A 27,153-nucleotide genomic window follows, 5' to 3' on the forward strand; every position below is an offset into this window, starting at 1 on the left:
AACAAAACTTAAAGTGATTTTCATGTTTACTATAATAAAAGCTCAATCACTGTATAGCTGAAAAGCCCTACAACTTTCTATCGTACCGAGACCAGATCACACACCTTTTTCAGGTGACACTTTGAGGCTGTGAACTGTTACGTCCTGCTCTCCGCTGAGAAATCACTAAAATTGTACACAGTCTGGAGTAACAATGTAACATTAGCAGAGAGATTTAGGGTACGTGCACACATCGACTAAAATTTCTGCACCATTTCTGCTTCTCTTGCCATGAAAACCTTTTTTTCTTTTGGGGGAGGGGAGAGATTAGAACCTTTTAAGTATCTGTATTCGCAAGTGTTGATATCTCAGCAAGGGAAATATATTAAAAAAGTTTTCATATTTTACGTACTGACCAACCTTGCTTTTTGCTTTCTATTTTTTTTTAACCAAGAGGCTTTAACTTGCCTTCTATATACAAGTAGTAGAAATAACATTAAAACATACCTCCGTTTCCACCATTAAGGGCCGGTGTAAGTGCATTTTCTGGACTGTTCCATAAACATCTACTTTGTTCCCGCATGCTTGCTGATTAATAATACAATAAAGAGCTATAAAGATGCCAGATCTCACAGTGCCGGTCCTAAAGGGAAGTCATAATCATATAACTCAAGGCAATGCATAGATGTGTCACATGAATAAATCTTATCTTAGAGATTATTCTCTTTTATTGTATTAGCTCATTATGTGCCTTTTGCATCGCAGGGCACAATGTGCAGATTCTCCCAAGGTGTATTGAAAGAATAAAGCCACCTTATCACTAGTACCACATGAAAAAACATAGTAAAAATTTATTAATTTTGCCTCAAAAAAATCAGAATAAGGCTTGGTTCACATTTATCCTGTGCTCTCCACCGATGTCTTGGTTTCCATGTAAATTCCCCAAAACGCGATTCATATAAAAGCCCCAACGGAACGACTCACCATAATGAGACAGATGGAGATACTATGGACTCCGTTTGGCATCTGTTTTGGTGGTATCCATCTTTTCAGGCGTGCATAAAACTGTGGTCGGCCACACTTGTGTGCTAAATAGATGCCTAAAATAACATGACACCACCTGAACAGAGACCAGACAGAGTCCAAACTTTCTCCATCGGCCTGATTATAGTGTGTGGTTAAATCAAGAATTTTGGCTAAATCGTGGTTTTTGGTATTTACATGGAAACCCCGACATCAGTGGAGAGCACAGGATAAATGTGAACCAAGCCTTATTTCAATTTTTTTGGAGGCAAAATGAATACATTTTGACTGTGTTTTTTCAGGTGGTACTAGTGATAAGGCGAATTTATTATTTGGGTCAGTACAATTACAGCAATACCTTATTTCTATAGTTTTTTCTCATGTTTTGCTAGTATCACACACTAAAAATGCTTTTTTACTGAAAAAAAAATTTTCGGCACCATACTCTGACAGCTGTAACTTTTTTGATTTTTTTTGTGAACAGAGTCATATAAGGGCTTATTTTTTTGCAAGATGAATTGAAAATTTTTTTGTTCCATTTTGGTGTATATAACATTTTTTGATTGCTTTATTCATATTTTAGAGGCAAAATAAACAAAAACCAGCAATTCAGTTATTGTTTTCAGTTATATTTTTTGCATGGTTCACCATGTGGTAAAAGTGATAAGACAGATTTGTTCCTTGAGTCAGTACAATTCTAGCAATACTAGATTTATATAGTTTTTTTATGCTTTGTTACTTTTGAGCACTACTACATATAACAATATTTTACGGGGTTAATCAGCCTCAATTGATTAAAAAAACGGTCAGGGATGATGCCACAGGGTATCATGTCACCAAAGGGGGGCGTTATACACTTATTGCTCAGTGACATGAAGATCATAGCTGATGAATAAGGCTATGTGCACACGATGCAGATTTAGTGCGGATCCGCAGCGGGTTTTTCCGCTCAGAAACGTTGCAGATCCGCACTGTGATTCACAGTACAATGTTACTCAATGTGAAAAAAAAAAAGTTGTGCAGATGGTGCGAAAAATCCGCGCGGAAACGCTGCGGATTTAAAAGAAGCGCATGTCACTTCTTTTGTGCGGATCTACAGTGTTTCTGCACCCTTCCCTTCCATTATAGAAATCCGCAGTGGTAAAATCCGCATAAAATCCGCATAAAATCCACAGCAAATCTGCACCTGCGGATTCTGCCAGGAGATGCGGATTTTGTGCAGAAAATTCTGCACCCCATTCCGCAACGTGTGCACATAGCCTAAGGGTACTGTCACACAGTGCAATTTTGATCGCTACGACGGCACGATTCGTGACGTTGCAGCGTCGTATAATTATCGCTCCAGCGTCGTAGACTGCGGTCACACGTTGCAATACACGGCGCTGGAGCGATAATTTCATGACGTATTTGCGATGTAGAAGCCGTTGGTTACTGTGCGCACATCGTATACAACCTGTGTCACACGATGCAATCATGCCGCCACAGCGGGACACTAGACGACGAAAGAAAGTTTCAAACGATCTGCTACGACGTACGATTCTCAGCGGGGATCCGGATCGCAGTAGCGTGTCAGACACAACGATATCGTAACGATATCGCTAGAACGTCACGAATCGTGCCGTCGTAGCGATCAAAATTGCACTGTGTGACAGTACCCTAAGGCCTCTTAACGGACACCATGAAAAGTTCGTTATGGGAAAAGGCCTATCGGAGGTCATTAAAATGCTGTTTCAGTGCTGGCATCCCCTGCATAAGAGCAAGCCTTGTGACTTATTTTGAAATTTCCCTCCTTGCCTTGGTCAGGGATGACATCACTTTCATAGGAGCCCCTTACCCAGTGCAATGACAGCAATAGAAAGAAAAGGCTTACTATGCAAGGGCTGGAATCCCTTCCAGTGCTTGAGCAGTAGAAAAGGAGTGGATGGAGGATGACCTGCTAGAGACTGGGTGTCGTGTCAGATGTGATGTTACGACTAGACTCCACATAGGAAAACACTAGTTGGAGTGTGACCAGCTCCTCCAGAATCAGGAGTGAGGTTGGTCACATACCGACATTTGGTATCGAGGCAAAGATGCAGAATGCTGACAGTGAATTTATTACAAACGGTCAGCATTCTGCAGTTTCGGTCCAAATATAACTTATACAGAAAGCCCAGACAACCTTTTTAAGTCACAGATGTTCTAAAAACATAGCACCAATTTGCTCTTCTTATTTCTGTGGCTTCTCATGTTTCGCTTTACAAAGGTTTCAATGCACTATCTTGTAGTACGTCTGAAGACGACTTATGGTAGATAAAATTTTTCTCTATGTTTATTGAAGTAGAGAAATTAAATGTTTCTTGTTCATTCTTCCTACCTGCAATGGACCAGAGTGGGACAATTGGAAGAATTTTCCTTCTTGTATTCCTGGACTTCACGCACAAAATGTATTAGCGCTTCTCTGTTGTCCATCTCACCATTCTCATGCCATTCAGTAAAATGGAACTGTCGTGTCTGATGACACTTTTTGTTCTTAACCTGAGATGAAAAAATGGAGAGTATATTTTATATTACCGAATATACAATCTAGTAATACTCACTACCACTATATGAAGATGTTGTACACTTACATTTGATACCACAATGTCTCTGACAGTCCAACCACCGTTATTGCTTTCAGAAACAGTTGCTGCTAAGATGTTACCACATTTTTTTACTTCTGTTTTCGGCCAATATTCCTCACCTTGCTCCTAGAATATATACAAGTCAGATCTTGTCCCGTGAACTTAAAGGCTGTGTCCAAATTTGTAAAGATTTTTTAAGTGATTTCATTATGAAAACTTAAAAATTAAGTAACCTTCCAAGTAGTCTTAAAAATTCTGTGGTTTTGTGTCTACAGCCACTATGTAGTTCTATGGCCCTGATTCATTGTATTATGCCAGAATACTGGCGTAAAAACACTATTGAAAAGTGGTAAAAATTTGGCACAAAGTGAAATTGTGAGAAAAGTATTGCGACTTTTGGCCAGCTCCACCAAAGTGGGCAAAGTCGGGGAGTAATTGGGAGGGAGGTGGCAATACCTACCCAACAAATTCATTAAAACTGGCGGCATACCTTACTCCAAAAGTTTTACCCCAGTCTCTAAAATTTCTAGCAAGGCGCACAGAGATGCACTGCAAAGCACTGATATGATGCAACAATTTCATTAAGTGAAGAGAACCTATAGACAATCAAAAAAGTCCTCCAAACAAAACTAATAATTAAATACTCAATTTTATTGACACAACAAATATAAAGACGAGATGCCAAACACACCATACAAGAAAAGAAAAAACACTGAGCATAAGTGAGTTCTATATTCTATTCATCCTCAGTTTTACAATGGAAAGAACTCAACTGTTATGATCTTAAAACAATTATTGTATTACATATGGAGCCCTAATAGAATTGTATTGGTCAGAAAAATACCTATAAAAAAGTGCAATGTGCAAAGAAGTAGCTGAACGGCTACATCGCCAGACACAGAGAGAATAATGCTGGAAGGTGCTGGGGTATCCCTTGCGTCGCACAACGCTAGTGTGAACGTAGCCTTATTCCTGCATGTGTCTCCAGGGTAAAAGTTGTTTTAGCTGCAGCAGAACTAATTTTTGTCTCCTACTTCTTCCAACTTTTATTTGGTATATTAGAAAGAAAAAAAATGGATCGACCAAAGGGACTACGACCCCAGGACCAGACTGCATGGGGTTTGTTTGCAGCCAGGTAGACCGCTTTAGACATTTTTATTAAATCTTTCTCCATCTTTTCATTTTTACATGCATTTGAGCAACACAAAATGTGATTAAGGTAAAGAAAGATACTTCTAAAGCTAATCATATACTATGTTTTTCCAACTATTTTGGAAGAAAAAAAAACTTGCTGGGGAGATTGCAACTTGGCCAGTAAAAGAAGCAGCAGTCCACCTCGACCTGTACTGTACATAATGTCCAGTGCCTTCTACTGCCAGTGCAGCGCCCCAGAGTCCTGGTCGTTGCAGTACTGTGGCTCCGCCGCTAAGGGGGGCTATGGTACGTCTGATGGCACTGAAGGAGTTCATCTGACCAGGTATCAAATACACCAATACATTTCACAGTCGGGCCTCCAGGGGGAGCTAAGGGTGCTATTTATTAGGCCACTCCTCACCACAGTGGGTAAACTGGGGGTCAGGCAGGAAGTTAGTCAGAAAGCTGACTGGGTTGGAACCAGGCAACACCTTGTGGCAGAGGGTGTTGTGGGGGAAGATTCGGTAGGGTCCCTGTCAGGTTTGGGACCCTGACAGAGGCCTGGCAACAAGGAAGAACGTCACGGGACCGTGCCTGCTCAGCATAGCGGCGGTGCCCTAAGAAAGGATCAGAAGCGAGATATATTGTGCTGAGTGAGAAACGAGATCAAAGCAAAAGGAGAAATACCAGTAGGAGTCGTGCTGTAAGACCGAGGCAATATCCTACTGAGGCGCACAACCGGCGGCCGGAACGCCGAGGAAGTATTTATATATCTAGCTCCAAGCAATACTTCAAACCACGGCAGGACAGTCAGTCTAAGGCGGGCTGTCTAACATACATCACCTATGAAGACATGGGGGGCGCACTAGGAGAGGGGCGACTCTAGGGTCCCGGAAGAGCTCTGAGCCTACTCGTCATACGGGTGCCGTCCTAACCAGAACATCAGGGAGGGACGGGGGAGAAGAACATCATCCGAACGAGTTGTGAGGGAACATCAGAAACAGACACAACAGTTGTGGGGTACTATCCCGTAAGCACAGCAGGGGAGGACCACAACACATAGCGCTAGCAGGAAGGCACAGATTTCCACCTGCAAAGAGAACTCTGGAGGTGCCATTGGACCGGCCGGACTTGCGCAGCCTGGTAAACCGTATTCCGGACTGAGGACCCAGAGATCTTCAGTAAAGAGGTAAAGAGACTGCAACCTGGTGTCCTCGTTATTTACTGCACCGCACCACCACCACCACTACCATCAGCACTATCCATATCTATTATTTACTGTGCGCCCCTCGGCAGGGTCACGGACCGGGGCCTAGCCACCGTGACAACCCCAGAGCAGAGACTCAGAGGCCCGCTACCGGGCCCTGCGGCAGTGGGGGCGCTCCAACTTGGCGTCACGAACAGGATCTACTTAAGCCTGAAGAATCAGGTCATGTGTGCCTTGGAACTGTGATTTACTGTGCTTGGACTGTACTTTATTGCAAAGACTGTGTGTTGCCACTTGCCGCCAAAATCCGCCGCCATTATAGCGCTGAGGAGAGTGCAGGAGAAGAAGAGGGGCGTGGACAAGCTGGAGAGCGCGAAGGACAATGGCCGCCCAGTCTAAATATTTCTGCACTGTGAGGACGTGTCCGTCAGCAGCGGAGATCCGCCTCCTGACCCTCAATGGAGGGCGGAGACCGAGGAGACGACACCGCCCACGAAGGAGAGAGCGGGAAAAAGACCAGGAAGCGACTCACGTGGAGGACGCCATGGCCAGCAGCTCTGAACCCGAAAGTGGGGTTGAAGCGGAACTCTCCCCCAACTACCCGGATGAGCGCAGCAGCCAGTTCTCCACGGACAACACCGATCTCTTACAGGACTTGATCGACCAGCTCCTTTGGCTGAACATGAAGGCCCAGGCTCCGCACCAGGTGGCGCCGGAAGAAGGTCCTCAGGTGTCGGATCCTGCACCGTTCCCGGAGCAACCGCTGAGACCCTCGCCGACACCGCCAGAGGAACCCGCCGCGGAGGAGGAGCCCGCATCGGCTGGTGAGTCCGCCGACTCTGTTCCGCCGGCCGAGGGCTTACTAGTAGGCCCCGTTGCGGCACCCCCTCTCCCTGGGACCCATAGACTTCAGCGCCTGTTGCCCTGGGAAGAGCCCATGGGTATGGAACACCGCATGAAAGCCCCACTTCGACCCACTGCTCTGCTGTGTGAAGTCTGTGCAGAGCGCACAGTGTGCCGCTGGGAGAACCCAGGGTCCAACCTTATGGGGTTCCCCGGGGTGAAGACACGGGAAGGGGAGATGGTGCAGGCCCTGAGCTGGGAGGAATACCAGGCCCAGCTGGAACAGCAGTGGAAGGAGAAGGAAAAGGAGTACCAGGCCGGGCTGGAGGCCTACCATCAGAAAGACTTGGCGGTCAAGGACCGGGCCCGCAAAGACCCCACCGCTCGCCAGGCCCCGCGCAGGCAGGGCATCATCACTACCTTCAAGCTCCGCGGAGGCTGGGGCTTCATTAAAGAGCCGGGCCTGTATGCGGAGGTGTTTGTGAACCGAAGAGACGTCGAGTCGCACCTCAGAGAGGGCCACCCGGACCGGGATCTCCACCCGGGGGATGAAGTTTCATACACCAGGCACTTTGGGGAAAAAGGGTGGTTTGCCCTGAACGTCCGCAAGGGGCCGAACCCTGTGGTAGCACCGAATAGGGTGCCAGTGAAGCTGACCCCTGTAGCAAAGGTGCCCCCTTGTGGTCAGGGCGTGGTCTTTGCCAGGACCACCGAGGACACCCCCACGTGCACTATGGTTAAGACCACGACATGCAGCATTGTCACCTCCACCACCCTTGTGGCCAAGGAGGCACCTCTCTGATGGGTGGTGCCCGTGCTGCTGCAGAACTGAAGACTGTGGGTACACAGACCCCCAGATGGGACGACAGACCCCCTTATGCAGTACCGGGCGGCTCGCAATACCCAAAGGGATTGCCTCCGCCGGTGCTGCCTCCTGATTGGTTTGAGTAAATGTCTCAGTATTCTGCACATGTAAATAGTTTACTGTTCTCTGTTATTTTGCTAAAACCCGTTCAGGGTTAACTCTTAAAGGGATCCCTTTGTTGACCCGGGATCCCTATTGCTTTTTGGTTATTTTCTATTTTCCTCTTTGTTATCAAGAACTGCCGCGATCATGAACAGTGCATGATACAAACTGCTTATAAATAGTTTGCACCTTCTTAAAGGTGCTCCCTACTGGTTTTATTTAAAGAAGGACTCTTTGCGAAGATACCATACCGGAGCCTTTGCTGAGTACGAACTGGTAGCATGAGAAGATGTGCTACCTCATAGAGACTTGATCCCCTCTTAAAGGGGATGTTCAAGTATTGCGCTGATGAACCGTATTGCCTTAAGACAGTTGGGTGGCAATAATGTCTGAAAAAGAGAAAGTAATAATGCTGATATGTAAGAGTTAAATGTAACTAACTAGTTAAATTGTAAGAAAGATTCAATAATGTTGATAGAAGGATGAGGGCAAGAAGGGGACCCGTAGGGGTTAGTGGTGAGTCCTCTTAGGAGCCATAAAGAGATGGCTCAGTAATTTCAAACTGAAAGTAAATGTTATGTTCTATACTGTGTATAGCAGTGGAAGGACAGAGGCCCGGGCTGAAAGGGGCGGTCCTGTAATGAAAGGAGAGGCAGTAGGTCTGGAGCATCTAGGACAGGCGGTCCTGCAGATTTAAAGAAGGAGTATGAAGTTAAATGCCTTATAATGTGTTATTAGAAGGTCTTTAGTGGATTTAGAGTGTACATCCTTAAAGGCAATGTTAAATTATTGTTCAACAATTTTGCACTAAGTAGAATACCCGGTTGGGTAAAAGAAAGTTGTCTATAGCATGTTGCTATAATATTTAACCATGTTTTGTAACGTTCAAGTGTCCTCACCTCCCATAAAGGGAAGCTCTGTTCAAGTATACTTATTGTTATTGCACTCAACAAAATTGTATGTCTTTTTGCTAACCTGTATTGTTGTTTTCTTCCCAGTCCCAGAGTACTGGATTTAACCGGGGGGGAGTGCAGCGCCCCAGAGTCCTGGTCGTTGCAGTACTGTGGCTCCGCCGCTAAGGGGGGCTATGGTACGTCTGATGGCACTGAAGGAGTTCATCTGACCAGGTATCACATACACCAATACATTTCACAGTCGGGCCTCCAGGGGGAGCTAAGGGTGCTATTTATTAGGCCACTCCTCACCACAGTGGGTAAACTGGGGGTCAGGCAGGAAGTTAGTCAGAAAGCTGACTGGGTTGGAACCAGGCAACACCTTGTGGCAGAGGGTGTTGTGGGGGAAGATTCGGTAGGGTCCCTGTCAGGTTTGGGACCCTGACAGAGGCCTGGCAACAAGGAAGAATGTCACGGGACCGTGCCTGCTCAGCATAGCGGCGGTGCCCTAAGAAAGGATCAGAAGCGAGATATATTGTGCTGAGTGAGAAACGAGATCAAAGCAAAAGGAGAAATACCAGTAGGAGTCGTGCTGTAAGACTGAGGCAACATCCTACTGAGGCGCACAACCGGCGGCCGGAACGCCGAGGAAGTATTTATATATCTAGCTCCAAGCAATACTTCAAACCACGGCAGGACAGTCAGTCTAAGGCGGGCTGTCTAACATACATCACCTATGAAGACATGGGGGGCGCACTAGGAGAGGGGCGACTCTAGGGTCCCGGAAGAGCTCCGAGCCTACTCGTCATACGGGTGCCGTCCTAACCAGAACATCAGGGAGGGACGGGGGAGAAGAACATCATCCGAACGAGTTGTGAGGGAACATCAGAAACAGACACAACAGTTGTGGGGTACTATCCCGTAAGCACAGCAGGGGAGGACCACAACACATAGCGCTAGCAGGAAGGCACAGATTTCCACCTGCAAAGAGAACTCTGGAGGTGCCATTGGACCGGCCGGACTTGCGCAGCCTGGTGAACCGTATTCCGGACTGAGGACCCAGAGATCTTCAGTAAAGAGGTAAAGAGACTGCAACCTGGTGTCCTCGTTATTTACTGCACCGCACCACCACCACCACTACCATCAGCACTATCCACATCTATTATTTACTGTGCGCCCCTCGGCAGGGTCACGGACCGGGGCCTAGCCACCGTGACAACCCCAGAGCAGAGACTCAGAGGCCCGGTACCGGGTACCCCTCGGCCCTGCGGCAGTGGGGGCGCTCCACCTCCACAGTGGACTGCTCTCCTTCCTGCACCCCCAGATGGAGCAGGGAGTTTTGATCCTTTGCTGAAACCTCATGCATACACTGAAGGCACGCTACTAGCTGGAAGTTATTAAGTGCTACTTATTTGCATATTATAGCTGCAGTATTTGTTATATGTTTGCTGCCAATGCTATATTATGCACACATGCTGATGACTTCACCGTCTGTTGATCAAAATGATCCATGTCATCCTCCTCTCTCCATTTTTGTTGCCCAGTTGTATATGTTTGCAGGAATCCCTTTTACTGGGCGTATATACAGTCATGGCCAAAAGTATTCACACCCCTGCAATTCTGTCAGATAATACTCAGTTTCTTCCTGAAAATGATTGCAATCACAAATTCTTTGGTATTATTATCTTCATTTAATTTGTCTTAAATGAAAAACCACAAAAGAGAATGAAGCAAAAAGCAAAACATTGATCATTTCACACAAAACTCCAAAAATGGGCCAGACAAAAGTATTGGCACCCTCAGCCTAATACTTGGTTGCACAACCTTTAGCCAAAATAACTGCGACCAACCTCTTCCGGTAACCATCAATGAGTTTCTTACAATGCTCTGCTTGGAATTTTAGACCATTCTTCTTTGGCAAACTGCTCCAGGTCCCTGATATTTGAAGGGTGCCTTCTCCAAACTGCCATTTTTAGATCTCTCCACAGGTGTTCTATGGGATTCAGGTCTGCACTCATTGCTGGCCACCTTAGAAGTCTCTAGTGCTTTTTGAAGTGTGTTTTGGGTCATTGTCCTGCTGGAAGACCCATGACCTCTGAGGGAGACCCAGCTTTCTCACACCGGGCCCTACATTATGCTGCAAAATTTGTTGGTAGTCTTCAGACTTCATAATGCCATGCACACGGTCAAGCAGTCCAGTGCGAGAGGCAGCAAAGCAACCCCAAAACATCAGGGAACCTCCACCATGTTTGACTGTAGGGACCGTGTTCTTTTCTTTGAATGCCTCTTTTTTTCTCCTGTAAACTCTATGTTGATGCCTTTGCCCAAAAAGCTCTACTTTTGTCTCATCTGACCAGAGAACATTCTTCCAAAACGTTTTAGGCTTTTTCAGGTAAGTTTTGGCTAACTCCAGCCTGGCTTTTTCATGTCTCGGGGTAAGAAGTGGGATCTTCCTGGGTCTCCTACCATACAGTCCCTTTTCATTCAGATGCCGACAGATAGGAAGGGTTGACACTGTTGTACCCTCGGACTGCAGGGCAGCTTGAACATGTTTGGATGTTAGTCGAGGTTCTTTATCCAACATCCGCACAATCTTGCGTTGAAATCTCTTGTCAATTTTTCTTTTCTGTCCACATCTAGGGAGGTTAGCCACGGTGCCATGGGCTTTAAACTTCTTGATGACACTCCCCACGGTAGACACAGGAACATTAAGGTCTTTGGAGATGGACTTATAGCCTTGAGATTGCTCATGCTTCCTCACAATTTGGTTTCTCAAGTCCTCAGACAGTTCTTTGGTTTTCTTTCATTTCTCCATGCTCAATGTGGTACACAAGGACACAGGACAGAGGTTGAGTCAACTTTAATCTATGTCAACTGGCTGCAAGTGTGATTCAGTTATTGCCAACACCTGTTAGGTGCCACAGGTAAGTTACAGGTGCTGCTAATTACACAAATTAGAGAAGCATCACATGAGTTTTCGAACAGTGCCAATACTTTTGTCCACCCCCTTTTTTATGTTTGGTGTGGAATTATATCCAATTTGGCTTTAGAACAATTATTTTTGTGTTTTTTTTTATTTAAGACAAACTAAATGAAGATAATAATACCAAAGAATTTGTGTTTGCAATCATTTTCAGGAAGAAACTGAGTATTATCTGACAGAATTGCAGGGGTGTGAATACTTTTGGCCATGATTGTATGGTAATCTTTGTATGCCTTTGACACAGTAGCCAGAGGAAATACCCTAATATTTGCAATTTTTAAATACACGTCTAGGACCAATGGCCACAGGCTTGGATTGCCCGATTTTCACATTGAAGTTAATCTATGGGAAAACTTGCTCAATTGACTTTCTGCTGCACACATAGGCATAGGGCGCTGCATTCCACAGGCTGGATGGAGCTATGAAATATTGGATTTAGGGCCTGCTTTCTCACCATTAGTGTTGGGAGGGGCATACATTGACATGCAATACTGTGTCTGCTCATGCACTGGTGCACAGGAAATGCCACAATTGACAGTGAATGTGCAGGAGGAGCAAAATCAAGCTGTGAACCATGGTATTCAAGGAGTCTAATTAAAGAGCTGCAGTGGCCACCTTTGGGCTTCCATTACTAACTTTACTCTATATATAGCATGCCGCTAAAATAATATTGCCAAAAGATATAACCTCACAGATTTATAGTGACTATATTACAGTACCTGGAAATTTTCTGTGCTATGAGACAGCATTACAATAGTAGTAATGCGCTGCTCCCAAATCATGTGCCAGAAGTCATCGATGGTCCCGGGCAATGGGTGCTGGGCAGCAATAAATAATATGTCCGATTTGTGCCCCTACAGAAGAAACAAAGTAGATAAATGTTAAAGGGTTCTTCTCATAAAAGCAAGTGGTCACCTTAGTGATATATTCTGGCAATCCCACAGACAAAGATGGAACGGGTGGGGTGATGGTGCCACCGTCACGCCATTCAATTGGGGCACTGCAGAGCTGCCTTCTCAGAATCTCAGTGATCATCCCGCTGTTATCTCTGTTACAACTTGCTTTTGTTTGTTTCACAAAAGTCTTTTGAATCCTCACATCGCACACACTGGACGCTATGAGGATTCTCCGCTGTCGGTGGCGAGACCATGAGATCATGTGACCACAAGTGTGCAATATGCCTACTCCCAGCCACATTCCGACTAGACGTGCAATACAAGCGAAGAAAGCGTGACCACACGTCTAGTCAATATGTGTCTGGGAGTATGCATATCGCATACTTGCTTTCACACAGCTGCTCGGTCTCGCCGCTGACGATGTGCATGATCTGAGGATTCACAAGTCTACAGTCACATAGAGTGATTGCAGACTTTCATGACAAGTCTGGAAAACCCCTTTAAATTATGACTGTGATCATTAGTTGCCATCATAGCCTCCTGCATTACTCGCTGTATAACATGCTAATATATATATAGAAACTAGTCTATTATCTATTAAAGTGCTAGATATTAAAAGGGCCTCCAACATCCATTCACAGAAATGATAAGAAAATGACTCACTGGAATATAACTGGCATTAATATAACCATAAGAGGAGTTTTCAAGAGTCGAGAACTTTACTCGTGATTTATCATCTAAAATAAAAATATAACAAATAAAAAGACTGAATAATAAATAAAATAATAAAGCACCAATATTAAAATATTTGATCAATCTGAAAAATAGTACCAGCAAAATAATAATAGGTATAACATATTATAATATTAGTAATACAATTAGTATTCGCTTTAGTAAATATTCCATGAAATAGCAATTCTGGAGCATCTCTCCTTAGAATTCTGCAATGTGCTCGTCCTGTGTTATTCTTCCTGGAATACTTTGCCAACTGGGTGTTACCAGCTTTGATCGCACACGATGTACCGTATATATAATATACTGTGTATATGTTCCGTGTATTTTTGTAACTTTGATTTAGAGGGTTTTCCAGTTTTGGGAAACCACTTTTTTCACTGTCTCAGTTTGTTTAAATAAAAACAAAAACACATTTCTTTACTCCTCCCTTTACGGGTCTAGCACTGTCTCCGCTGCTACTCCCGTTGTCTGTTACTGGCTGCAGTGCTAAAGTTGCTTCGACAGCACTGCAGCCAATTATTGAGCTCAGCAGCTCTGTCCATGATGACAGCACAAGCTGCTCAAAGCTGCTGGGTTCACTGATTGACTGCAGTGCTGTCAACATGATGTCAACTCTGCAGACAATAATAGAAACAAAGAGCAGCAACAGAGACTACAGATGGAGTAAAGCCCGATTATTTTACTTTTTATTTTTTTTTAAACAAGAGTTTTCCAAAATTGGAAAATCCCTGATAAATTTGACTTTTTTTCAAATTATGATTAATTTATTATTGTCACGACTCTACTCTGTTGTCTGGTGTCCCAGGACCAGGGGCTCCTCCCCTGTCCCTAATGCTAGGGATGCCCTAGCTCGCCCTGCTCCCTGGATTACTTCTGATGGTGAAGACACCGGGTCCACGTACCTTGCTTTATCTCTTGAATCCGCCCTCCATTTTGTACCCTTCCTTCCCACCGAGGCAAGGAAGAAGTGGTAGTGTACCATAGTACACCAACCAGACTAACAAAGTAATATGAACAGGGAAGACGAAAAATGCCAAACATACAAATATACTCACACATATAACAGAGGAATGCATCGGGGAGTGGAGGATGGGGTAAAACCAAAGAAGGAGAAGAAAGGGAATTATCACACACTCAGAACCTAGCAACAGTCACAGATAAATCCATCAACCGCCTTCTCTAATAACCACCAACAACAACCTCCAGTCATGCAGCATAAGCTATCTCTGACAAGGAGTGTTAGCCAAGACCCAGTTTATATAGGAGATGGGAGTGGCTAACAGTGCAGAGCTGAGAGCCTAAACACTTTACTTAACCACTGCACTGCCAAAAGAAATTTACACTGTTTAATATGAAGGTAAAGTGCTTCTAATCAGTGCAGGAGTAGGAGAAATCAGACGTTGCAGTCTTCTGGCTCCTCTCTGTCGTGGTAAACCGCAGGACAATATTTTTTTAAAATTTTTTAGGCCTTAGGTTATCTGGATTGTCTGGGCAGAACTTGTGATTATCTTACAGCACCAATTCGTATTATCATAGTTTCTATGGGTTTAAAAAACTAATTGCTGAATAGGAACTAGTAGGGACTATCAGGCAATTTTACCATATATGTGTAAATATGATGGTGATGACTTACATGGGTAGCTTGCATCTTGATGGTTCTTCTCTGCATTACTGGGATGAAGAGCCACAGACCTTGGTTGTGAGAGACCTACAAACTGCAGTCTCTAAAAAATAAGTCACCAATTGTATGTTAAAAAAAATAAAATCTAAAATTAGCTAAAATTTAAACCAGCAAAAGGATTAGTTCTAGCAAATGCCTGTACAGTAGCCCATAATGATATGTGAATGTAACAGAGGAAAGCTGACAATTTAGATACCGCCTACATAAGCCAGAATGTAGACGGTGGCTCAGTGGTTAGCACTGCAGCCTTGCAGAGCTGGAGTCCTGGGTTCAAATCCCGCCAAGGACAACATCTGCAAAGAGTTTGTATGTTCTCTGTTGTGAATTGTATTTCTTGGCTCCCTCTTGTGTTCTCTAGCGGTATGACACTTGGATTGTCTGTCTCCAGGTTTTTACCCACCTGGGTCGTTTGGCCTGGGTGTTCCTATTTAGACTTCCTGGAAACTCAGTATGGTGCCTGGAATCGATGTAACCAGTCTAAGTCCTTTGGCTCCTGTCTCCTGCTTTTTGCAAAATAAGCTAAGTCCTGCTTTCTTATTTTTGTTTATTCGCATTACTGATATTTTGTTCCAGCTAGTAATAAGTTGATTCTGATTTTTGCTGGAAGCTCAAGGGGGCTGATATTCTCCCCCCGCACCGTTAGTCGGTGCGGGGGTTCTTGGATATTCAGCGTGGATATTTTGGTAGGGTTTTTGCTGACCGAATAAGTTCTCTTTCTATTTTCTGCTATTAATTAGTGGGCCTCACTTTGCTAAATCTAGTTCATACTTACGTTTGTCTTTTCTTCTTACCTCACCGTTATTATTTGTTGGGGGCTTGTATCATACCTTTGGGGTTCCCTTCTCTGGAGGCAAGTGAGGTCTTATTTTCTCTGAAAGGGTTAGTTAGTTCTCCGGCTGGTGCGAGACGTCTAGAATCAACATAGGTACGTTCCCTGGCTACTGTTAGTTGTGTGCTAGGATCAGATATTCGGTCAGCCTAGTTACCACCTCCCTTGGAGCTAGATTTTGTGTTACGGACTTAGTTTGTATATTTGAGATCCTCTACCACTAGGATCACAACAGTTCTCCCCGTGTTTGTGTGTGTTACCTCCGGGTTCTCCGGTTTCCTCCCACATTCCAAAAACATACTGATAGGGAATTTAGATTGTGAGCTCCATCGGGGACAGCGATGATAATGTGTGCAAACTGTAAAGTGCTGCGGAATATGTTAGCGCTATACAAAAATAAAGATTATTATTATTTAAGATGTTTATGTATTACTCAGATGGATGACTGCTATAGTGTAGTACATTTTCCTTGAAGCTGTTTTCCGAGGGTGTTGTGAGGCAGACAGACCTTTATAAGACTGGCGCAGGATTTCATAGGTTTCAGGTAATGAGGAGGATAGGGTTATCTGTGAGTTATAATATTCACACCACTATACAGATGGCTTGGGAATGCAGTGTTGGGTTAGCAGTAGTGTTGAGCGATACCGTCCGATACTTGAAAGTATCGGTATCGGAAAGTATCGGCCGATACCGGCAAAGTATCGGATCTAATCCGATACCGATACCCGATACCAATACAAGTCAATGGGACTCAAGTATCGGACGGTATCCCTGATGGTTCCCAGGGTCTGAAGGAGAGGAAACTCTCCTTCAGGCCCTGGGATCCATATTAATGTGTAAAATAAAGAATTAAAATAAAAAATATTGATATACTCACCCTCGAACGCAGCCTGCACCTAAGGGTGGTTTCACACTTGCGTTTTTGTCCGCAGCGTTTTTTTGCACAAAAAACGCATGCGATTTTTCCCTATATTTAACATTGAAAACGCATGCGTTTTTTTCTGCATGCGTTCATTTTCAAAAATGCAACCTGTAGTATTTTTTTGCACTTTTTTTTGCCGCGAAAAAACGCATGCGTTTTTTCGCGGCAAAAAAATGCATTGCTGTCTATGTAAACGCATGCGTTTTTAAGCACATGAGTTTGTTTGCGTTAAAAACGCATGCGTTTTTGTAGAAAAAAAAAACAGAAAACACACTGAAAAGCCACCCACCACCATCAAGGTGATAAAGGGATCCAAACCCTAACCCTAACTCTACCCCTAACCTCACCCCTAACCGTTTAATGAACATTTTCTGACAGTCATAGTGCCATGTATTTAAACGTATTTAAGTGCCACGTATCACGTATTTCAGTGTCACGTATTTAAGTGCCACGTATCACGTATTTCAGTGCCACGTATCACGTATTTCAGTGCCACGTATTTAAGTGCCACGTATTTCAGTGCCACGTAGTTAAGTGCCACGTATTTAAGTGCCACGTCTTTCAGTGCCACGTATTTCAGTGCCGCGATATTTCAGTGCCACGTATTTCAGTGCCACGTATTTCAGTGCCACGATATTTCAGTGCCACGTATTTCAGTGCCACGTATTTAAGTGCCACATACTGTAAATACTATAACTACGTGGTTATACGTGGCACTGAAATGAAATATCGTGGCACGTAAATACGTGACACTTAAATGCGTGGCACTGAAATACGTGGCACTGAAATATCGTGACATTTACGTGAAATACGTGGCACTTAAATACGTGGCACTTATATACGTGGCACTTAAATACGTGGCACTTATATACACGTGGCACTTAAATACGTGGCACTTAAATACGTGGCACTTAAATACGTAGCACTCATATACGTGGCCACTGAAATATCGTGGCACTTATATATGTATATACGTATATACGTATATAAACGTATTTCAGTGCCACGCATTTCAGGTTAGGGTTAGGGTTAGGGGTAGGGTTAGGGGTAGGGTTAGGGTTAGGGTTTTTTGTTTTTTTCTTGTTTTCTTGTGTTTTTCTATGAAAACGCATGCGTCTAGAAACGCATGCGTTTTACCGCGTTTACATGCGTTTTTTCACACATGCGTTTTTAAAAAAACGCATGCAGATAAAAACGCAAGTGTGAAACCAGCCTTACCGAGGGAACCGGCAGCCTTTTTTGCTTAAAATGCGCGCGTTTACTGCCTTCCGTGACGTCACGGCTTCTGATTGGTCGCGTGCCGCCCATGTGACCGCGACGCGACCAATCACACAAGCCGTGACGTAATTTTCAGGTCCTGAATGCCTAGAATTAGGCATTCAGGACCTGAAAATTACGTCACGGCTTGTGTGATTGGTCGCGTCGCGGTCACATGGGCGGCACGCGACCAATCAGAAGCCGTGACGTCACGGAAGGCAGTAAACGCGCGCATTTTAAGCAAAGAAGGCTGCCGGTTCCCTCGGTAAAGTGCAGGCTGCGTCGGAGAGGTGAGTATATCAATATTTTTTATTTTAATTCTTTATTTTACACATTATATCGATCCCGATACCGATTCTCGATACAACAAAAGTATCGGATCTCGGTATCGGAATTCCGATACCGCAAATATCGGCCGATACCCGATACTTGCGGTATCGGAATGCTCAACACTAGTTAGCAGTTTTACACTTATCTATGGTAAAATATTGCCGTGTCAAGAGAGTGGAAAAAATGTGGAACTAACCTCAGCTTCAAGGGAATCTGTCAGCAGGTTTTTGCTACCTCATCTGAGAGCAGCGTCATGTAGGTAAAAAGAAGCTGAATATAACAAAGTATCAGTTTACTTGGTGCATCCGTTCTGACACAATCAGAGCTTTCAGATTTAGAATGAAGCAGACCTGAGAAAGCTAACCCCGCCCACACCACAGCTAACCCCGCCCACACCAGGCTCTGTATGTACATTGTCTTTAGAAGGTGAGGTGCTGATCATAGGAAGCAGCATTGCTGGACTAGTCCAGCAATGTTAAACTCTTAGTGATAAAACCTTCACAGCTTTCTGTGTTTCAGCATCTTTTTCCTGCTGTCTTCAGATTGGAAAAACTGCTGACAGATTCCCTTTAATATATATGTAGAGAACCTGCGTTGATTACATACATCAAACTCCACAATGAAGCCTTTGTTGTTATTTGATTGCAGTTTTTCAAACATAGATTCATAACTTTCATTCTTAGCAGCATGTTTTCTAAAAAAAAAAAAATTATATATTTATATTTTTGCAGTATAAGTATTAGTGCTCTGTACCTCTGAGCCACAGACATAGTAATTATTTCATGAATATTCTCTTAAAAATAATTTGAGAAAGTCCAGTTTTTGTAGAGTATTTTCATCTATGCAATTTTTCAGTATGTAAACACATTGCATCATTTATCTTAAACAACTCCTATGCATACTCCAGAGCTGCATTCACAATTCTGTTCTTTGTTATTGGAAACATTCAGCAAACTTGTTATTACCTAGGGAAGCAATTAGCATTTCCTGCAGAGATTACTGTACAGTACCTTGATCACGGCAATTTTGTATATTACAAAATATTATTTAAAAAATTTGTCTGGTTTTACCTTTTTCTCCAAAACCAAACTACAATACCAGTGAGTGCAGAGAGGCCAACAAGACTTCCTATTACAGCTCCTGCTATAGTTCCTGAAATAGAAAATGTATGAGAAAAAGCTAAAAATGAACATGTGTTTATACATACTGGCTTTATGGAACTAACAAGTCACTTAATAAGGGCAAATTCATCATGTTTCTATCAAAACTCCTCAAATTCCTTGACGCTATGAAAATATTAAATTTATATAAATCTCTGTTTTCACTTGTAGTTTCTGCTTATATGGCTTGCACTGCCCAATCAATCACAAAATGGACAACAGTGCCATATTGGGTGTGTTTAGGATATGGTCCTTGTCACTATCCATTCAAGCACCTCCAACCCTGTGACTACTGGTAAGTAACTTTCATACAGTTCCTGATCTTATTTTACATAATAAAGCTAATAAAACAGGAAGAGATACATTTAGCTTTATTTACTTGAAATAAACTACAGTATGTATAAAATGTCTTTTAATCCTAAATATGTCAATATAATGTCATAATCTAATCTATTTTCTGATATACTTTAAGTAAAAAGTTCCTATTGTTCCCTCACTATGCTGATGCCTCATTGGAGAGCCCCCAGTGCATGCTGGTATCTTTAAGTGACAAGCAGACAAGAGAGCGCACTGTCAGTGCACATTGTAAGGAGAAAAACCTGGTTAACAGAGATCAGCCCCAACACTGCTGGTCTCTGCTAGCTGGATTTTTTCCATACAATACGCAGTGGCAGTGCGCTCTATTGCCAGCTCGTCACTTCTATATAGAGTCAGCCAGGGAGTGCACTGTCACTGTGCACCATGAAGACTATTGCACAATTAGAAGGGAGCTTGCACTGCGCATATGTCGCAATTGACAACTGACGCATGCTAAGTAGAGCAGAGTCTAGCTCAGTCCCTGAAATGAATGTCACTGATGAATTGATGCTTTGTTTCATGGTGGGAATAGAGGCTTTGGCAGTCACTGCAACCTTTGCCCCTGTTCATGAATAATGTGAGAATCCCAGCATGCACTGGGGGCTCACAAACGAAGTGTTATCAAACAGAAAGTAAGTAAAAAAAATAAAAAAGCCGTTAGTGTAGTGATGGAAGGATAGGGACTTTTTAAAGTATACTAGGTTATAACATTAAATAGACATTTAGAATTAAAATAAATGTTAGTTTCCGACCATCCCTTTAATGAATGTATATAGGTATACTGTATAATATACATATATTACAGATAATGATATCTGTTATTTACCCGCATTTGATCGCTCCACGGAGCCAATTATTGATAATGTATTATTACGAGTTGTAGTTGTTGTAGTCGTTGTCATTATTAAGGAGATAGAATCAGTGTAGTTTGTGAAAGAAACCAGAGATTGTTCTTCTTTGATGGTGTCTGTGTTTGGGTCGTATCGGATATCAGTAAAGCCGGCGATGCTAACCCTGAAAATCAGAAGATGGATTAGTAGTTAGTGTAGTTTGATAAAGGGGTGACAAAGCCAGTAGGCTCATATTCTCTGGCGTAACATGAAGCCTCAATATAACTTTCATAGTGGGGTCAACCCCAAGCATAATGTGCCAAATATTTCTATTCTTTGGGACGGACTCAGTCACCAGGATATTGGTGTAACTGAACTTTTGTCCCATATAAATATTCCACTTTCAAAATGGAGTTATCTTTAAAAATAATAGATCAGTACTTTATTGGAGCTAGGAGATTTAGAATAAAAAGCTCTAGATGTCTTCCTGAATTCAGGCCCGCTTCCGCGGTAAGGTGGGTTGATCATCTCACGTCAGGTGGCAGCTTAGAGCATCTTAGAGAGGCGTTACAACTCCTACTCCTGAGAGCTGCTGCTGCTGACTGAAGACACCTCCCATTAGCTACAGTACCAGTTGGGCTGCTACTTGAGTTCAGAGGGTGGGAGATTCGATTTGCGATGAATAAATTCAGTGTGAATGGAATCTCCTGGGTTGTGGGTTTCAAAAAATCAATGTAACATTATACTTTTCAAGAAAGGCATCCAGTCCCTTCTTAAATTTAAGTAATGAATCACTCATTTCAACATCATACGGCAGAGAGTTCCATAGTCTCACTGCTCTTACAGTAAAGAATCTGCGTCTGTTATTATGCTTAAACCTTCTTTCCTCCAGACGTAGAGGATGCCCCCTTGTCCCTGTCTCAGGTCTATGATTAAAAAGATCATCAGAAACGTCTTTGTACTGTCCCCTCATATATTTATACATTAAAATAAGATCACCCCTTAGTCTTCGTTTTTCCAAACTAAACAGCCCCAAGTGTAATAACCTATCTTGGTATTGCAGACCCCCCAGTCCTCTAATAACCTTGGTCGCTCTTCTCTGCACCCGCTCTAGTTCAGCTATGTCTTTCTTATACACCGGAGACCAGAACTGTGCACAGTATTCTAAGTGTGGTCGAACTAGTGACTTGTATAGAGGTAAAATTATGTTCTCCTCATGAGCATCTATGCCTCTTTTAATGCATCCCATTATTTTATTTGCCTTTGTAGCAGCTGCCTGACACTGGCCACTGAATTTGAGTTTGTCATCCACCCATACACCCAGGTCTTTTTCATTGACGGTTTTGCCCAGAGTTTTAGAATTAAGCACATAGTTATACATCTTATTACTTCTACCCAAGTGCTTGACCATACATTTATCCCCATTAAAGCTCATTTGCCATTTATCAGCCCAAGCTTCTAGTTTACATAAATCATGTTGTCTAATATAAAATTGTCCTCCCCTGTATTGATTACCCTGCAGAGTTTAGTGTCATCTGCAAATATTGAAATTCTACTCTGAATGCCCCCTACAAGGTCATTAATAAATATGTTAAAAAGAAGAGGGCCCAATACTGTCCCCTGTGGTACCCCACTGCTAACCGCGACCCAGTCCGAGTGTGCTCCATTAATAACCACCCTTTGTTTCCTATCCCTGAGCCAGCTTTCAACCCACTTACACATATTTTCCCCTATCCCCATTATTCTCATTTTATGTATCAACCTTTTGTGTGGCACCGTATCAAAAGCTTTTGAAAAGTCCATATACACTACATCTACTGGGTTCCCTTGGTCCAGTCCGGAACTTACCTCTTCATAGAAGCTGATCAAATTAGTCTGACATGAACGGTCCCTAGTAAACTCGTGCTGATACTGGGTCATGAGGTTATTCCTCTTCAGATACTCCAGTATAGCATCCCTTAGAATGCCCTCCAGGATTTTACCCACAGTAGAGGTTAAGCTTACTGGCCTATAATTACCGAGTTCAGTTTTTGTCCCCTTTTTGAATATTGGCACCACATTTGCTATACGCCAGTCCTGTGGTACAGACCCTGTTATTATGGACTCTTTAAAGATTAAAAATAATGGTCTATCAATGACTGTACTTAATTCCTGCAGTACTCGGGGGTGTATCCCATCCCACCCTTACAGCTCTATTTAGCCATATTGGTTTCCTCCTATTTCTAGTATGTTTATTCCCATACGGTATATACTGTGCACAGGTCCTATCCAGGATGCTAATAAATGTCTCCCATTTCTTTGTGTATTTTTATGTCTCATGATATCGTCCCAGTTAATTGCACCAAGATCATCTCTCATCCGTTGGAAATTTGCCCTCCTGAAGTTTAGTGTCCTTGTCACCCCTATACTACACATCTTATTAAAGGATACACGAAAACTTATTATTTTGTGATCACTATTCCCCAAGTGACCCCCAACCCTTATATTTGCTATGCGGTCTGGCCTGTTGGTTAATATTAGGTCTAGCAGTGCCCCCCTTCTTGTTGGGTCCTGAACCAGTTGTGAAAGGTAATTGTCTCTCATAGTTGTCAAAAACCGACTACCTTTGCTGGAACAGCAGATTTCTGTTCCCCAATCTATTTCAGGGTAGTTGAAGTCCCCCATAATAATGACTTCTCCTTGAGTCGCAGCTTCATCTATTTGCTTTCTGAGGATATTCTCCATTGCTTCCATTATTTTTGGAGATTTATAACAAACCCCTATCAGTAATTTATTATTTTTCCCCCTGCCCTTATCTCCACCCACAGGGACTCTACATTTTCATTAAATTCACCTATGTTATCACGCCGGATGGGTTTTAAGGACGATTTTACATACAGACACACCCCTCCCCCTCGCTTATCTGTACGGTCATTTCTGAAAATGCTATAGCCCTGCAAGTTAACAGCCCAGTCATGGCTCTCATCCAGCCATGTTTCAGATATCCCCACCATGTCATAATTATGCTCCAACAACATTAATTCTAATTCGTCCATTTTGTTGGCGAGGCTTCTGGTATTAGTATACATGCACTTGATGTTCCTCTCTGTACCTCTATTCTTTCTTAAATTATTAACTGTTCTAACCCCACCCCCCATGCCACCGCCGCCCCCAACTTCCTTTTTTGTGCCCAGGTCTCTATCTGCCCTATCTTCCCCTCCTATAAATTGAATACCCTCCCCCCAATCCCTAGTTTAAACACTCCTCCAACCTTCTAGCCATTTTCTCCCCCAGCACAGCTGCACCTTCCCCATTGAGGTGCAGCCTGTCCCTAGCGTAGAGCCTGTAGCCCACTGAGAAGTCGGCCCAGTTCTGCAGGAACCCAAGCCCCTCCTTCCTACACCGATTCTTCAGCCACTTATTAACCTCCCTAATCTCCCGTTGCCTCTCTGGCGTGGCACGTGGTACAGGCAGTATTTCGGAAAAGACCACGTTGGAGGTCCTTGCTTGCAGCCTAATTCCCTGAAATCATCTTTAAGGACCTTCCACCTACCTCTAACTTTGTCATTTGTGCCAATGTGCACCATGACCGCTGGGTCCTCACCAGCCCCTCCCAGTAATCCATCCACCCGATCAGCGATGTGTCGGACTCGAGCGCCAGGTAGGCAGCACACCGTCCGACGATCCCTGTCTTTGTGACAGATTGCCCTATCTGTTCCCCTAATAATTGAGTCCCCCACTACCAGCACCTGTCTGGCCTGTACTGCTCTCCTATTTCCCTCCTTACTGTAGCAGTCACTCCTCCGGCTTTCAGAGGGCATGCCGTTGTGAACTCTGTTCTGGAACTCCCTCCTGTGGTCAGGAATGGTATTTCTGTGAGTTCTGTCCGTGGGTTCCCTCTGGTGGCTGAAAGTGGAGCTGCTGGTCTGGAGGTGGCTTCCTCAGCTGCATCGTTTAAGACTGGGCTGGTTCCTCTATTTAACTCTGCTCAGATCGTTACCTGATGCCAGTTGTCAATGTATCTGTACTGGTTCAGATCTCACTTGGATCTCCTGATGACCTGTCTACTTCAGCAGAAGCTAAGTCCCTGTTAAGCTCATTTGTTGTTCATTTGTGTGCTGAATATATTTCTGAGTACCTGCTAAGTTTTGTCCAGCTGACTATCATGATATTGTCTCGCTAGCTGGAAGCTCTGGGTTGCAGAGTGGCACCTACCGCGCCGTGAGTCGGCGCGGGGGGTTTCTTGCTCACTCTGCGTGGCTTTTTGTAGTTTTTGTGCTGACCGTAAAGATCCCTTTATCTATTTTCTGTCTATTTAGTAAGTTGGACCTCCTTTGCTGAAACCTGTCTCATTCCTATGTTTGTGCCTTCCTCTTAACTCACAGTCAATATATGTGGGGGGCTGCTCTTTTCCTTTGGGGAATTTCTCTGAGGCAAGGTGAGGCTATATTTCTCTTTAGGGGAAGTTACCTCTCAGGCTGTGAAGAGTCGTCTAGGCAGAGTCAGGTACTATCCATGGCTAATTCTAGTGTGTGTGATAATAGATTAGGGCTGCGGTCAGCAGAGCTCCCACTTCCCAGAGCTCGCTCTATTTTGCAGTTTTGATTATCAGGTCATTTCCGGTGCTCCTAACCACCAGGTCCAGCCATAACAGCATGCCTGGCTGCAGCAGTGCTACCCCTGTACTGGCACACCCCTCATCTGCCAACTTAGCAAACTTATTGGGGTGTGCCAGATCAGAACTAGCCTCCCTGGCACTCTTCCCTCTACCCCGCTTTCTGAATGTCACCCATCTAGCTACTTCACTGTCCTGCAGCTCCATCCTACCATCCCCCCCATCTATCCCATTGAGCGTCTGCTCAGTGAGCAGAAGACTCCTCTCCATATTGTCTATGGATCTCAGTGTTGCCAGCTGCACATTTAGATCCAGAATCTGGGTTTCCAAATGCACAACATGCTCACATCTCGCACAGCAATATGCACCCTCGACCGGCTGATCAAGGACTGCATACATGTGGCAAGATGTGCACTGGATGGCATTAACAATAGTGGAGCACATTTCCTAATGGGGATTGCACCAGAGAGAAAAGTTAAAATAAAAATGAATACAAAGTATTAATAAAATACAGACAACAATTCAGCAATTCCTCCCTTGGAAACTCCCTGAATCCAAAGTCACTGAATCACAAGTCACACTTACCGCCGTTCACACTTACGCTCAGGTCACACTCAGCTCGCTCACACTCTCTAAGCTGAACATTTAAAGATTTTTTTTTTCCCTTCAGCAACAATCCACCTTGCTGTTCAATGCTCTACCAAAAAGGACTTGAGTCCCAAACAGCAGCCCCTTATAACCCATTGATTATGAGCCCCCACCCTAAGTTAACCCCTTGTGAATATAGCTACTCCCAATTCAGCAACTCACACCAATTCACACAGGTATTTGTTAAAGGCTTTCCAAATACCTCTTCACTGAATCACAAGTCACACTTACCGCCGTTCACACTTATGCTCAGGTCACACTCAGCTCGCTCACACTCGCTAAGCTGAAGATTTAAAGATTTATTTTTTTTTCCCTTCAGCAACAATCCACCTTGCTGTTCAATGCTATACCAAAAAGGATGCGCTTCTGGGAATAAAGACATCTCAAGGGCGAACAATTAAAGTTTTTATTCACACCGAAGCGTTTTGGTGCATGCTTATTGCCAACATGTTTTGTGGCCGAAATGTGTTGGCGTGAATAAAAGCTTTAATCGTATACCATCAAGACTTCTTCATTCCCTCAAGCACAGATCAGGACACTGTGGTATCTTCACTAAAGTGATATTGCTATCTGGAAGAATTTGTCTTCCATCCATGGGGCTTCAGCCGCACATTCTAAGGCTCAAAAAGGTCCTTATACAAACCCCCCAGGTGAGCACTACCATCATTGTCACCCTCTATTTTTATTGCCCTATTGTGCCCTCTTGTCCCAAACAGACCCAAACACTGTGTCACTGCGACTTCTTATGTGTCCCAGTCTGTTGAGTCCCATATTCCTTCACTAAAGACCACCAGGTTTGGCCAACACTTAAGACTTTTCAATTACGGTTTCTCTCTTTAAAGGCCTACAACGTGCCTGTGTTAAAAAGGATCTGCCGCCACTTTTCAATGAGTTGCTAACTTGTTGTCTCCGTATAAGTCTTCTCTTTTGCACACACCCAAACTTCAGGTCATACTGAGAGGGTCCTTCTCTTTATCCCACTAAAACTGCACTAACTAAAACCCGGAACTTCTCTTAGTTTCTTGCAACTCCTACCACCAGTCAGGCTGGTGTGCTCTTGACCTTTTAGTCTCCCAGCTGCCTACTGCTACAGTCCAAATCAGGGAAATAAACACAAATACATTGAACATGCAACAATTACTGCACAAAAGTTATCAGATGGTGTTGAACAACTTCTCCACCTTTACACAGTCTTGAACCAAGAGGAACGTAGGTCTCACTGCACCAGCAAATGATTTGATAATGACTCTGAGGATTTCATGCCGCTACCTAACAGGAGTCA

General features: G+C 43.7%; 1 protein-coding gene across 1 annotated transcript in view; it reads right to left on the minus strand.

Moving 5' to 3' along the window:
- The window catches only part of LOC143806510 (receptor-type tyrosine-protein phosphatase beta-like), a 131,420-nt gene that overhangs the window by 4,332 nt on the left and 99,935 nt on the right, over window positions 1-27,153 (minus strand). Inside the window, exons 32-40 of the mRNA XM_077287126.1 lie at window positions 20,626-20,813; window positions 19,353-19,434; window positions 18,889-18,976; window positions 14,897-14,987; window positions 13,192-13,265; window positions 12,352-12,486; window positions 3,612-3,731; window positions 3,359-3,519; window positions 487-622 (exon numbers count right to left, since the gene is read on the minus strand). Of these exons, the coding sequence (XP_077143241.1) occupies window positions 487-622; window positions 3,359-3,519; window positions 3,612-3,731; window positions 12,352-12,486; window positions 13,192-13,265; window positions 14,897-14,987; window positions 18,889-18,976; window positions 19,353-19,434; window positions 20,626-20,813 (1,075 nt within the window). The remainder of the gene's footprint in view (window positions 1-486; window positions 623-3,358; window positions 3,520-3,611; window positions 3,732-12,351; window positions 12,487-13,191; window positions 13,266-14,896; window positions 14,988-18,888; window positions 18,977-19,352; window positions 19,435-20,625; window positions 20,814-27,153) is intronic.

Source organism: Ranitomeya variabilis, chromosome 2 (assembly GCF_051348905.1).
Source record: "Ranitomeya variabilis isolate aRanVar5 chromosome 2, aRanVar5.hap1, whole genome shotgun sequence".
Taxonomy (NCBI): domain Eukaryota; kingdom Metazoa; phylum Chordata; class Amphibia; order Anura; family Dendrobatidae; genus Ranitomeya; species Ranitomeya variabilis.